This window comes from Onychomys torridus, chromosome 2, assembly GCF_903995425.1.
Source record: "Onychomys torridus chromosome 2, mOncTor1.1, whole genome shotgun sequence".
Taxonomy (NCBI): Eukaryota; Metazoa; Chordata; class Mammalia; order Rodentia; family Cricetidae; genus Onychomys; species Onychomys torridus.
Window position 1 is genome coordinate 117,088,765 of NC_050444.1, and position 15,573 is coordinate 117,104,337.

The 15,573-nt window shown below is 42.5% G+C and overlaps 1 protein-coding gene across 1 annotated transcript in view; it reads left to right on the plus strand.

The window, feature by feature from the left end:
• The window catches only part of Ube2u (ubiquitin conjugating enzyme E2 U), a 55,967-nt gene that overhangs the window by 20,333 nt on the left and 20,061 nt on the right, over positions 1-15,573 (plus strand). The window contains exons 6-7 of the mRNA XM_036178570.1: positions 3,376-3,424; positions 11,181-11,269. Coding sequence (XP_036034463.1) covers positions 3,376-3,424; positions 11,181-11,269 — 138 coding nt within the window. The remainder of the gene's footprint in view (positions 1-3,375; positions 3,425-11,180; positions 11,270-15,573) is intronic.

Here is a 15,573-nt window from a genome sequence, read left to right on the forward strand (position 1 = left end):
CTTAAAGTTTTTATTGTGGAGGGCTCTCATCTCTTTGGTTAGGCTTTTTCCTAGTAATTTTCATGAAGCTATCATGAATGGGATTTTTTTTTTTTCAGATTTCTGTCTCAGCAAATTCACTATTAGTATATACAAAGGTTACAACTGTATTTGCATGTGAACTTCCCCTCATACATAGGCACATGTGTTTGGACACTTGGTCCCCACCTGGTGGCACTTACTGGGAAAGTTCTAGGACCTTTTGGAGCTAGAGTCTTGCTGGAGGAAGGACATCACTGTGGGGAGAACTTTACAATTACATTGCCGGCCCCCATTTCCTATTCTCTGCTTTCTGAGTGTTGATGCAAAGTACGAGCCAGCTTCCTGCTCCTGCTGCCCGGTCTTCCCTCATAGAGAGCCTGCTCTGGAACAGTAAGCCAAACTGTGCCCTCTCCCCATTAAACTGCCCCCCCCAGAGTATTTTGTCACAGCAACAGAAAGGATGCTAATCTTCTAATACAGTTATTAGTTTTCTAGTTGATATGGCATCCTGCCACTTGGTTGGAAGTGTCTGTCTGCTCTAAGAGTGTTCTGATGGGATATTTGTTGTCTTAAGTACAGATTCGAGTTGTCTGAAAATAGAGACGATGTGACTGCTTCCCTTTGTATTCCCATTCCTTTCCTTTCTTTTTAGTTTTTTCATTGTATGTGTATTTAGGCGTTTCACCAACATGTCTGTCTGTGCACGGTGTGCATGCAGTGCCCAAGGTGCCAGAAGTGGATATCAGATCCCCTGGGACTGGAGGTAAAGGTAGTTGTGAATCACCATGTGGGTGCTGGGAATTGAACCTCGGTCCTCTGGTAGAGCAGCCAGTGCTCTTAACCTATAAGCCAACTCTTCAGCCTCCTTTTATTTTTGTTGTCTTATCACTGGACAGAAGACTTTGAGCACTCTGTTGAATAAAAATATATAGACTGAGCACCCTTGTCTCCTTCCAAGTTTTAAAAGAAATGTTCTCTGTTTTTCCTGTTTACTTTCATGTTGGCTATTGGTTTTTCATATAACCTTTATTATGCCAAGATACATTTGTTGTCTTCTTGCTCTCTGTCTCTGTCTCTCTCTCCTCTCTCTGTCTCATGGCTGTTGTATCAACATGTGAACTCCCAGCTACTGCTCCAGTGACATGCTTGCCTCTCTGTTGCCATGGCCCCCAACATGATGGTTATAGACTCAAATCCTCCATAACTGTGAGCTCCTCAATTAAATGCTTCCTTCTATAAGTTGTCTTGGTCGTGGTGAATTAACACAGCAATAGGAAAGTAAAAAGATACAGTTAAGGAGCAAAAGATTGGGAAAAAAAAGAAAAAATAATTTCCCAATAGGGAAAATGTTCAAAAACCAAAATTAGATAAACATAAGGAGAATAATAAGTAAAACCACCAGTATTTAAGAAAAAAAAAACACGTCAACAAGGTAGAGTCAAAGTCCTGCTGAGTGTCAGCGATGGAGGAAATACAGCAGGGGTGGGTGGGGTGGGGGAGGTGGGGGGGTGAAGGGGTGGAGGGTGGGGGATGAGGGAGGTGGGGGGTAGGGGGGCAGGGGAGGCGGCAGTAGAACAAATAAACAGAATTAGAGAAATATATGAAAGAAGGAACAAGTAAAAAGATACAACAGATTGAAACTCCTGCTAAAAATGTTGTAAGTCAAGAAGAGAATCACATTGAAAAGAACAGAGCAAAGCTACCAGGTGGAAGCAGCCGATTACTGGGTCCTGATCATCTAGAGCAAGTGCTGGTCAGCTGACCTTGTGGGCTGTGTCTCCCTTCGGTGTGTGCTGTTCCTTCTGAGTCTGGACTGGACAAACAAGGGATATCCACCAGAGTGGTCTCCACGGCAGCCCTTTTCCTTCAGGCACCTCAGCTGGGTTTGCATCCTTTGGGCTAGGCAGGGTCTTTGACTTTCCCAAGACCCCCGCCCCCGCCAGACCTTGCTCTGGGGGACATTTTAGCTGAAGGGTGTCTCCCCTGTATGTTGGGAGTGTAGGAAGTAACAACAACACTAAGGTGTGTACAGGCAAAGGACCTGCCTTTGAACTGTCAACACTCCCTGAGTATTGATGGCTCTGCTGTGGCGAGCAGCTGTGGACTTCAGAATCCTCAGGCTCTGCGGTAGTAAATGACAACCTACAGGATTCCAGAATTGGACCCCCTTCTGACCTCAGGCTCAAAGCCATCAAACTCCAAGGACTTCTTAGTTGATGACCTGGATTCCTGTACTCCAAGACTCCAAGCGTAGGGCTGGCTCTCCTCCTCCTCCTCCTCCTCCTCCTCCTCCTCCTCCTCCTCCTCCTCCTCCACTTCCTGGCCTGAGCTAGCCTCCTGCTGCCTGCACCTTTCAACCCTCCTGCTCGCCACTGCCCCTCTGTGCCTCCCCTCACCCAGGGGCTGGGAGGGACAGTTGTCATTCTAACCTGTGTGCATTCCCTAATCTCAGGTCCTCAGGGTAGCTCAGTGGTTGACAATAGAAGGGCCCAGCTGCTGAGTGACAGAATGGAGTCTCTCCTCCACCGACTCTATTCCAAGGAATCACTGTCTCGCCAACATCTGTGACTAGATTTGAGGCTTGTGGGAACCATGGACTTGTTTGGAAGATAGGCCTGCCTGTCTGTTCTAGCCTTCCGGGTCCCCTCCCCAACCAGGGATCCATGCCAATGCAGCTGTAGTGTGTTCTACTTGTCTCTGGATGTCACAGTGTGGCCTTCTTTCCCCCCACCCCAGCCCCTGATCTTTCCCAGTACCCTTCACTTCCCTCAGGAATTTCTGGAGCTTTTTATCTCTGTCTCTCTCATTGGGATGAAGTCTGTTTTCTTTTTGTTTCATCTGAACATCTCTTTCACAGTCCCTCAGAGGAGGAGTCTTTACTTATTCCCGCTTTCTGTCCTCTACACTCCTGTGCTGTTCAGTCTCCATGACCGGCTCCTAGAGGGTAAGCATCCTCCCTCGTTTCTGGGGAGGGAATCCCTGTGGTTCTCAGGGGTGAGGATGGTAAGTGCAGGTCTGTGCTCTGCCTCTGGCCTCTCCTCTCAGAGTTACCTGGCACTTCTGGCCCCTGAGTTCTTTCTGGAAGACAGCTTGCTGTCTACCAGCCTTTCCTCATTGCACAGTTAGGTTTCAGATTTCCGGGACCTGCCAACACAGTTACCATTGACATCTGCTTTCCATCTTGAAATTTTTTCTTGTCTTGTCATTTTTCTTTGACTTCTTCAGTGTTTTGTGCTATACTTTTTTTTTTTTTATCCCTTCACTGTGATTTTATTGAGATTTTGGAAAGAATGCACATAGCACCCTGTGTTCCAGCTCCAAGTCACCAGAACTCTGTTCTATTTCTCTTTGCAGAAAGAGAGAGCAGCCTAGGGTTATATGAAAAGCCACAGCAGAGTTTCAGGTAAGTTTCTCTTGATCAACATCTCTGTCAATTTTCAGCCCAAACCAATATGAAATGATACTGACTTTATGGTTTCCAATGAAAACATGAAAAAAGATTTATTTTATTTATGTGTATGTGGGTATCTGTGGAGGAGAAAAGAGAACATTGGTTCCCTGAAGCTGTATCTTTGTAGGATTGTGAGCCACCTGATATGGGTGCTGGGAACTTAATCCCGGTTCTCTGGAAGAGCAGCGAGTGCTCTTAACTGCTGAGACATCTCTCCAGCCTCGAGTTTTATGTCATTTAATTTAAAGAGGGAATTACTTGTTTCCCTTATAATAAATATTTTTAGGAAGAATATGGGAAATTATTGAGTTTTTCTATTGAATCTACCTTTGATGTATCTATAGTGAACTGATCTATTTTATTTTTTTAATGGAAGAGAGTGCTGCTGATGAATAAGCATGAGCCATTGTAGGTCACACAACTCCAAGCATATTAGGAGAAGATACGGTTAACCTTATCTCAGAGAACTGAGTCAGGGCCAAAGCCACCGTTGTACCTGTCCTTTCTCTCTTCTTTCTTTCTTTCCTTTTATTTTTTATAGGTTTTATATTTTGATTTTTAATTGTGTGTGTGAGAGATGAGGTGCACAAAAGCACCGTGCCAGGTCCCTCTGATGGAGATTCTAAGGGATTGTGAGCTTTGCAGTGATGTCATGTTGGGAATCAAACTGGACCTCTGGAAGAACAGCAGTCCCCTTGATCTCTGAGCCATCTCTCCAGCTCCCGCCTGGCAGTGTAGCATTACTTTCTCTTTGAGCATCTGAGCAAGGTGCAGTCTACAGAGCCTCCCGATTTGTAAATACTTGATAAAAGTATACCAGCCTTTGCTTTCTTGCCCTCTAAACTTAAAGCCAATTAGCCAGTATTAAAGTCATGCTTGATTTAGCCCAGGTTTCCTTGACTGCCATCCCATATGGTAAGCAAACTTTGGCCACTTAAGTGGCTTCTGTTTATGACACAGTCCTAAAAATGTGCAGAAAGATCGTGCTGGCGCTCAGTGAAGGTACTGCTGTCCACTCAGCCTGCCATCTAGAGCACATTCCCTATTCTGATCAGCACTGTACACATGCTGTCTTACCATCTAGGAACCATTGGGTATTCCTGGAACATCAATGTTCTTGCTGCTTGTGGTTGAACTATTTGGGGTATCCTTCTCACAGTGCCAACATTAACCAACATGTCTAGAGGACCTGATCAGAAGATTGTCTCTGGTTTGGTTTCAGCAATTCCTCTGAACCCAGACAAGACTAAATGACTAAATGATCAGGTCTGGTTTAATCAAACTCACTTTGTGCAACCCTGAATTCTCTAGAGAAGTCTTCAGGTAGGACAGGGCTAGAGAGTCAGGAGTTCAGGAATGCTTCATGGTTCTAGGATATATCTTGATGAGATTGGTTTTGTGGGTTCCCATGTTTTCCCCTGATATGCGTCTTCTGATGTACAGCTCAACTGTATCTTCTCTCTTTGGGTCACTCATTTTTTGTTTATTGGTGTTTGTATTTATGTGTTTATGTGGTATGTGAGAGAGAAAGAGAAAGAGAGAGATGGAGAGAGAGAAGAGAGAGAGAGAAACAGAGAGGGGGAGAGAGACAGGTCTCTCTTGTTTCTGCTGCTGAACAGTGTACTCAGGAAAGCTGGCCTTTGAGCTTCTAGGTGATTCTCCTATCTGCCTTTCATGTGTCTTTAAGAGTCTTGGGGTTACAGATGCATGCTGTCACATCAGCCTTTTTTAGCAGAGTTCACAGGGATTGGACTCATGTCCTCTGAGTCATCTTGCTGGGCCCTACTTTTTAAATAATGCATCACAATGAGGTCTTGCAGAGATTTTTCAAAGAGAAATACTGCTCTTAGCAATGTGACATCTAACTCATCTGTTTGGAGCTTTGCATTAACTTCATGAGCAAGAAGAAAAGATCTACGTATAGAAATGTGTTCCAGAAGTGTGGCCTCTGAATACAAAAGACGAAACGAAACTCAAGCAGAATCTGATCAGCTGTGCAGAACATAGGTAGGGAAGCAGGGTGGGTTCTGTTGATGTTGGACTAGGGGGTTCTGCTGATGTTGACTAGGGGGTTCTGTGGATATAGAACTAGAGGGTTCTGTTGATGTTGAACTAGAACGTTCTGTTGATGTTGACTAGAGGGTTCTGTTGATGTTGACTAGGGGGTTCTGTTGATGTTGAACCAAAGGGTTCTGTTGATGTTGAACTAGGGGGTTCTGTTGATGTTGAATCAGGTGGTTCTGTTGATATTGACTAGGGGATTCTGTTGATGTTGAAGTAGGAGTTTCTGTTGATGTTGAACTAGGGGGTTCTGTTGATTTTGAACTAGGGGTTTCTGTGGATGTTGAACTTGTGCAATCAGCTGGGATTTTTTTCATATCGGCTAGAATGCTACTCACCAGTTGTGGTATAATCTTTTCCATGGAAGGGTAGGTACTTTATTCATGTCTTTAAAATTAATTCACTGAACACACTACCCTGTAGCAGACACTATACCCCAGTGTTGGGGATACATCCCTTTAATGTGTGATCCCTAAACTCATGAGCCTTGTATACAGAGTTCTTCTGCAGGAAAGACAGCAGGGACAAGGACAGTGTAGAAAACATATTCCACCAGGTGCCCAGGGCCACAGGGCAAATACTAGTAGTATAGCTAAGAAGGAATTTGAGGAATGCTAAGGTCAGAGTGAGTTCTACCTGAATGAGTCACTTTGAGAACACACACACACACACACACACACACACACACACACACACACACACACAGAGAGAGAGAGAGAGAGAGAGAGAGAGAGAGAGAGAGAGAGAGAGAGCCTTCTTTTCTTTTCTCTCTAAGCTTCTTTTAAAAGTCTGTACCTTTTTGTTTTTAAAACCAAGACATGATCTCAGTATCCACATGCATTCATGTAACCATGTGATCTCATGTGGTGGCCAAGGGAAGACATTAGGTGGATTGAATATTGGATGGATCACTCTATTCCTCTCTGTCTTATTAGCTCAGTACAGGGTCCCTCACTGAACCTGGAACTTGCCACTTTTTGACTAGCCTGGCTGGCCAGCAAGCCCTAGCTATTGTTCTGTCTTACACCTGCAGCCATGTTGGGAATACAGATGCAAACATCTGGTCCAACCTTTAATTGGGTTCTGGGAGCTGAACTTGGGTCTTCATGTGTGCCAAATGTCCTTACCCATAGAGCCATCTCCCCAGTCCTGATTTAATCTTTGTAATTCCTGTTCCTATCCCTGAAATAAATGCTCTGATCAGAGAGCCTGAGCTGTCAATCCTGCTCTCACTTAGAGCTGGCTCTCCCCATGATGGGGGAAGAACATGAGAGGTACTGAGGAGACGAAACCCCAGGTGCCCCCTATGGCAGCCTTCATATACAATTATTTGGCTGGGCCCAGACTTTGATGAACAAGAGTATGGAATGAAAAGAAGAGGGGAGAGCTATAACTAAAAAAATTTGCACAGAAACAGGAGTACAATATTATAGGATATTTAAAATTTACAGAAAATCCCAAGAGATGGTGGGGAGGAGAGACCAGAAGAAGGAAGGGTATGGCCAGCTGATGAAGAACCTTGAGTTTCACTTGAAAGTGTTGAGACTTCATCCTCTAGAATTAGATGACAAATATCACTTTCCACAGAGGCGTTACCCTCCCTGGCATAAAGAGTGGGGGGCAGAAAAGCAGCTAGGAGTCTGTCTAGAGTGAGCTGTGAGAAATGATGAGATACTTTGGGAAGGCAATTGAGGAGGCCAGTGACTCTGAGTGCTGACGAGGTGCTAAACTTGGCTCTTTTCATGCATGATTTCACTGAATACTTATGACAACCCCTGGAGAAAAGTTCCTTTTCTTTTAGGGATGAGGAAACAAGTGTGGAAAGGTTACATCACTTACCCCATCACACAGCCAATAAGTAATGGAGCCAGAAGGTTGGTTCACCCCACTAATTCCAGACCCTGTAGTTTTAACTATGGTGCTAAGAACTAGATGATGGTATAAGAGATGTCTCTAACCAGCCAAAGTTCAAGCTGTGTGTTGTTTCTATAAAACAGCATCATAGTTATTTTCTTCATCCAGGCAGTGAGCCTGCCCTTTCCCCTTGCTGGAAAACTCCAGAAAAAAATTTTTCATAAGTTTTAAATTGCTCACAGTTTAAGCAGCAGGATGAATCTTGTGTTATTCCTCTCTATCACCTGGAAGGAGACTTAGATCCTTATCCAGTATATCCATGCTCAGTCTACTCTATGTCCATCAGTCACCCAATAGTCATAAAGACTATCTGATGGACTGCTGCAGTATTAATCTATCTCACAATGCCTGCATCACTCATATTACTTCATCTTTTCACATAGGCATCTGTCAACTCACATCATGATGGGAAGGGTGAGTGCAGGGCAATAAAACAGTGCAAGACACAGAGACACAGAGATACCACACACATTCACATGGCTTTATTATAGTATGTTGTCATAATTGTTCTGTTTAACATTACTTATTTTTTAGGTTTACTTATTAAATTTATGCATATGAATGTTTTGCCTGAGTTTGTGTATATGTACCGTGTGTGTGCCTGGTGTCTCCAGAAGTCAGAAGAAGGCATTGTATCCCTTAGAACTGGAGTTAGAGATGGCTGAGAGCCACCATGTGGAATGGTATCCAGGTCCTCCAGAGCAGCAAGTGCTCTAAACTGCTGAGCCATGTCTCTATCCTCATGTCCCAAAACATCTTTGAAAGGGAAAAGGACAGCCAAGCAGCACCATATACTGCTTTCTTCTTCCTGACTGCAATGTGACCAGCTGCCACCATGACTTCCCTCCCTCCAACTGGGAGACCAAAAAACCCTTCCTTCCTTACGTTGTTTTTGTGAGGTATTTTGTTATAGCAACAAGACAAGTGATTAATACAGATATATAGGTAGATACACACACACACACACACACACACACACACACACACACACACACACACACACACTGAGTTTGATACTGTCTGTGATTTTGGCATCCACTGGGAGTCTTGGAATGTGCTCACTGCCTGTGAATAAGCAGTCCTACATAATGCTTTCTGTTAATAGAAAATTAGTCTTCTGGGCTTCAGAAAAAATTTGAGCCCAACATTCCTTCATCTCTCATGTGTCAGGTGGCCAATCAGATCTTTCTTCAGCATTATCTTGGTTTTGTCTGTGCCCATTCCTAACCTTTGCTCCCATCCCTGTTAACTCAAACCTCCATTACTTTGTTTCCTGACTGATCCTCATTTAGTCTTAGGAAATTTACCCTGTGTGAGCCCTGAGGAAACCATTGCTCAAACCCCAGCTTCTTCTTTACTTTCCTATTTAGGAGACACTGATGGCTCTCAGTTCTGATAGACCAGGGTGGTCAAGAATTCTAACCACTCTATGCCCACATGTAATGATTCTGTGCCATCAACCTTTACCCATTTGTACAGCCTTCAGCTGCTCTCAATCTGAGCTCTCCACTGAACTCAACTGCTTCATCCTGTCTTCCTTCCTCCAAGATCCTCTGTGTATACATGCATGCACACCATACCCCAGCCCCAAATGTGGCTGAGGATGTTCCCTGAGCCTAGGATGCTTCCTTTGTTTCCACAGACACGCACCTGATGACTCCCTGATGACTGTCAAACAAAAGTTTTATTATCTTCCTCCAAATTCTTTTGTTTATTGTCACTTCTAAAGAAGTATGGTCAATGTATCATGTTATCCAAATGTTGAACCCTCAGCACCTTATGGGAAATAGAGAAAGGTGTTCTCTTTACTCATTCAGGGATATGTCTTATTTCAACTGAATAACCAGCTCTACTCTCCAGTATAAATTTATAAATTTTTATTTTCTCCTTTTTCATTGTCAGAGATGATATTCAGTATGTTCTTGATATTGATGGGAACTACAAACATATTTTTATGCCATTTATCTCCTTGTTAGCTTCTTAGCCTATCTGAATAATAGTAAATATAGTTACCATTATTTTAAGGGACTGTTTCCTTTATAAAATTGGAAATGCAAACATTTAAGATATTCTGCTCTATGTATTCAAGCTAACCACAGTTATGCTTTTTAGGGTAATATTTTTAATTATTCTGGAAGAAAGAAAAGAAGTCTCCAAAGGGCTAACAGTTTGAAACTGAACAGGACACCCCTGGGAAGGGAGAGGGTCATGGGTCATCCTCAAACAGACAAAAGACAATGGAGACGATTGTGCCTAAAGATGGAATTTTTTTTTTTCATGAGACAGTGTGTTGACAGTTTCCTTCCTCTTGGATCATTGTTGTCTGCTAAATGATCTGTGACGGCAAATTGATCTCAAGATTTTCGTGCAGGAGATACAAGGCAGCCTTTCATTTTGTTACCCTCTCTGCAAAACGCTGAACATTTCAGGGGGCAAATTCATGTTACCTTAGCATACACTTGGTCATGTGAAGCTTGGCAGGCTGTGCTGGAAGCAATAATAGGAATGGTTAATTCATCTTCACACAGTTTTGGAGTTCTACTTACATGTGATTGGAAAAGTAGTAACACATTTGAAAAATGTTAGTCTTAAAATTAGGTGTTGGAAACTGCTAAATAAATGGACGCACTGATCCATTTACATATTGCTCCATTAATTTCAGAATTGAGTCAAATATTTACCTTAAGGAACTTACAGTTGACCCATAAAAATTAATACTAATATATTTGTTTTGACTGAAAATGTGTTTCTTCTTCCAAAGAACCGAGAAATGAGATTGCAGAAGAGACATAAGGGATATTACACCCGATACCTAAGCATCCACTTGCATGGGTTAGCTGGTGATTTCACGTGGCTGAACATTATCTCTAAGTAATTTTTTTTTTATTTACAGAGCTAGAAATTGCTGTGTTCAACAAGTTCATAGTCAAAACACGTGCCGGTGCAGTGATTTGGGAAGTGTTCCAGAGTTGCCAGTTACTGCTTTACAATAATCTCCACTCCCCTGTTAGGGCACAGTGACACTACTAGAGAGGGCAATGTCCAGGTGTGGGGATGGGAAAAAAGAGGGTTTCCATGTGGCTAGACTCTGTGTAAAAATTAATCTCCTTTCTGATGCTGTTACTCTCCCTATGAAAAGGAAATAAAAACAATCATACTAAATTTGATATGATGTTTAAGAAAACTTTATGGCAGAATGAAAAAAATTACAAATATGATGCTTCCCTTAAAGCTCCTTTTAAATTAAAGGCAGATGTCTTAAAGCTATAGTTTTCTTTTTACGGTATAGATAAATGTGCACACAGGTGAACATGTCCATTCGCTATTGAAAAATGAATTAGACAGCTTTTCAGTGATTTATCCTCATCAGTGGTAAAAATTAATGTGTTTGATTCATCTATCAAATGTGTAATTCCTAGAGATGTCGGTCCAAAGCCCGGCATGATGGCACATGTCTGTTATCCTAGCACACATGAGGCTGAAGCAGGAAGGTTGTGAGTTTCAGGCCAGTCTGGGATACACAGAGATCAAGACTTGCCAGGGACTATACAGACCTGGTCTCAAAAGAATGATTAAAAAAAAGAGAAAAGAAAAGAAAAGAACAGGAAAGAAGAGAGTGTGGAATTTTCAAATCCGCCCAGTTTGATACAATATTAGCTGAATCGTGTGCTCTGATAATTTTAAGGAGGAGTTTACAAATTACATATGGTCTGACCTTTGTTTATATTTTCAGGGTAGTTAGAACAATCTCATTCAACGATTACTACAAGACGTGGTCTGAGATAGCCACAACAAGAACTGCAGAACTCCCCAAAACTCCGAGTAAGCTGACCTAGCCTGACTCTGTGTTCTCCTAATATCCACTAACGTGTTGTTTGCTCTCAGCTTGTCTCACTTTCAAAGACTAGTTGACACATATCTGCTATGCAAGTGCAATAGACTGTGATCCTGGTCTCTATACTATGCTAGTCACTCAACAACTGTTAATTTAGTTCCTCGTTTATGTAGAGCCCTGACCGAGTCTCTTTAAAAGCCAGAAGAAGGAAGAGTAGGCGGTTGATGGAGTTCTTAATCTTAGAGGTTTACTCAACTGCCTTCCCCCAAGAAAAGGAGTTCACAGCAGGGTGGACCTTTCCATTTCAAAGACAGTTATCCCCGAGCCAGAGCCCCTGGAGAGTGAATGCAGCCGGAAGACGTGAGAGCCGAGGGCTGTTCAGTTACATCAGTGTAAGGAAACATTGTCTGGGCACCACAAAGACGGAGTGCCAGAGCTGGACAACTGGTTCCATTTAACCGGACTCTTAGAGTACGTGTCTTTATTTGCCTCCAAGTAGGTTATCCAGTCTCCATGCAGTTAAGTGAAAAGATGGCTTTGCCCCAGCCATCCTGCCAAAGTGACACGGGCATTGTGAAGTTAGAAGGGACTGCAGATCCCCCGAGTCTGTGATGACATCTTGTAAGGCTAGTCTTTCTTAGCTGTCACTGCCTATGTTCTCCTTGAGGTATAGGATAGGTGCCCTGCATCTGCGAGTTTTACAATTCTTTCCTAAGTATTCTTCTGCCTCTGTTCTCAGTGGTCACCTTTCTCCTACCCTTCTCTCAATCTCTCTCTCTCTCTCTCAATCTCTCTCTCTCTCTCTCTCTCTCTCTCTCTCTCTCTCTCTCTCTCTGAAAGGCCTCTCTCATTGCCATGCTTTTCATTAGTCAGTGATGCCAAAACCATATCTCTAGCCAGACCCTCTTTTTTGTACCCACATACATGTTTGCAGCCAATGCACTGAGCCTCACCTACATGTAGTACAGGCACGCCATTTAAGATATCCTGAACCCAGTTCACCCTTGAGCTCCCAAACCCGTCCTTTCTTCCTTCTCTGTCTTAGGTACTGGTAGCTCACTATTTTTGCATTTCTTCTGCCCAAGAATCCTAAAAGAACCATATGCCTCCTAATCTTTGTGTATTGTTGATTTATCTCTTACAACATTACAATGCTTCTACTCACCTCCACCCTCGTGGTCACTGCTTTAATTTTGAGCCTCATTGTACATCATCTCATTGTTGTTTCCTAACAATAGCAAGAAGTTGTATTACTTTTTAGGCATAACTTAAGGCAAAAGTACTACTAAGCTTAACAAATACAAAATCAAGTAAGATAGATAATGTTTATGAAATCATATGCTCTTTCAGGAAGGTGGTTATTGATTATTTTGTGATGATCATGCTCACCCACACATTAGTGGTTGAAAAAAAGTCACTCAAAGTGCTTTATGATACACAGATTTTAGCAGCACTGTTAGTTCAATGAATTTTATTTCTGATATTAGAGTTCACGGGTGTTACATTTCAAAGCCATATGCACCATAACCAGTTGGTACATTTCAAGCACCTCCCATGCATGGAGTATGGTGGAACACAGATGGATTTGGGGACAATAAGCATTTGTTGTGAAAACATGATGTTGAAAGATATTAACTTCAGGGACTAAAAGGCAAATTTTTCCAAAAAAAAAAAAAAAAAAAAATTCAGGATGGTAATGTGTAAACACATAGGGATCCTCAGAAACTTAACTCCTAGGCAAAGATACAATAACGTGCCAAAATTTGAGAGAGTTTGGGTATGGTTGCCTCTTAATAAAAGGCGATTTTAAAATGAAAGAAAATTCTGGTGGTTTCCTGATAGTGGTCCCTCCCTCAAAGGCATTTGACTCCAACTTGTTGAATTTTGTTGTTGCTACATGGGCCTGTCACTAACCCAGTCTGTAACTCATCCTCTGCAAAAGCAAGAGCCTGGGAATAGTTATCTGTAGCCCAGAAGTATGTCTGGGACTTTGAATCTAACGCTGGATGGCAGATTTCACAATCCCACTGCCTCTTCTTCACCGGAATCATTCTAAAACTGTTCCAAGAGCCTGCTTTCAAAAACAACCGGCACCTAATTTTCACAAGTAAATGTAGACCTGACACGTGCTGCCGGCCTTGTTGTCTTTAGACAGTTCAGCTGGATGAAGCCAACACTCGAGTTTGTAACGGCCTGATTTCCTGGCAGTAATGAAAATAAAGCTTTTCAATTGTAGGATGCGACTTCACTGACTCGGAGACACAAAGGACACCTCTTATAACTTCATTTACACATTTATATTCTTATCACTGGTGAGGTTTTTAGTATTTCATGCACATTTTAGGAGTTTTGTATTTTATGAGTAGGAAGTAGTTGTATTTTGATTTGGATAGTAACACGTTTTCCTATTTTTGAGTCACAAAGCTATGTCTAGATATCAATGCCTCAATAGTAATGAGTGTATTCTTTCACAATACAATCTGTAGAGTGTATCTGTATATACTATGCTTCTAACCACCCCAGATCATCATTTCTTTATTTAGCCAACCAATCTTTATTTACTGAACACCTTAATAGATGTAACAACTAGTCATACATCTGTCTGTCCGAGGGACTAGATATTATTCTAATCTCTTTTTTTTCAGATGAGAAAGCGAGACTATAAGAAACCAGGTCATTTAGCTAAGGTCACTCACATAGGAGAAAATAGCACATACTAATGAAGAAGGTAAATTCTGGAGCTGAATTTCCAGGGCTTATCTTTGCTATCATTTGCTGACTGTGTGACATTGGGAAGTCTACTGCTGTCCTTGGCCCAGTTGCCTTGTTTATAAACATGACAGTAGTCACAACACAATCATGGCATAGGGTCGAAGTGCTTAGAGTGTACCTAGAGAACCACATTCAGTACACATGCCCATTCTCAATTATTAGCACCATCATTCAAAGATTTGGATAGACCTCTGGCACTACATTTCCTTCCTATGATACTCTTCTGCCTTTATAATATGACAACATATTATCACAGCATAATGTGAGCTTTGCATTCAAATGCTGAAGGATAAGCAGCGTTTCTGCAATGCATGTCATTTTCATTCACAATCACAGGAAATTGTATAGAGAAATGTACCAGTGACCCCACTGTTCTCTGCCCATCACTATAAAATGTCAAATAAAGGGTTTGGCAGAGAGAAAAGCCATGCATATGGTTGTAGGAACAGCTCTTTAACGACAGAATATGATCCCCATACGGAAATGCTTACGTTCCAGGAAAAGAATTCCTGAGAGCGGCATGCTGTGCGGTGCAGAGCGAGGCTCCCTGGTGCTTGTTTGCTGTCAGCAGGCAAACTAAACAGCCTCCGGCATCAGGGGGGTGCTTGCTTTCACCCCAGGAGACTTGGAGTCTTTGAGTCTTCCAAAGGCCCTTCCTTCCTTGCAAGAGGCAGTGTGCCTGCTTCCAGAGCAGTGCCTCACAGCCTCAACTGCTCATTAGAGCCACCTGAGGAGCTTGTAAAAATTCCAACATAAAGAGCACACCCAGACCAATTCCATCAAGGTTGGCAGTAGGACCGGGTAGTGGAAGCTTTGAAAGCTCCCCGGGTGACCATAACACACAGCCACAGGTGGGAACAGCATGATGTCAGAAGTTAGCAACTCCTTAGCCCAATGCTAGCTTTGCAACATACAGGTAAGCAAATTCATGTAAGTGGCTTACCTAATTGAACGCCATCTTTCATCCCTACTAACAAGCAAAGACTATTCATCCTGCTTTTAGGTGTTCTGTTGTTGCATGAGATAACATGCATGCAAACAAAACACACCAGTGCAAGCTGGTACCATGTTTTCTGGACATCTCTGAAGTCAACTTCTGCATATGTAGGACAAGAGGTACATCATTGTCAGTGTTGGAAGGACAAATTGACTTACAACAACCTGAACTCTCTTAGATTTTTAGAGACCTCGACTCAGGCCAAGCCAAGAATCCTGGCTTCAACGCCAAAGATGAGGCAAAGTTGGAAAGTCTGTAAAAGCTATTTTAGTATAGATTTAAGCATAAGAGTTAAGAGATGGACATTCAGAAAGAAAGACACACGGAGTGGGTTATATGTTTCCCAAGGGAAAGTAGGAAAATAAAGGCACGGACTTTTCAAAGGAGAGTGGCAATTGTCTCAGTATTATCCATATGGACCATTTTGGTGACTATCAAGTTACATTTCAAAAGGTCACTCTGAGATTCCTGCCCCGATTTGTTCTCATTGGATAAGTGAGATTATAGAGTGGTTCTGGAGGT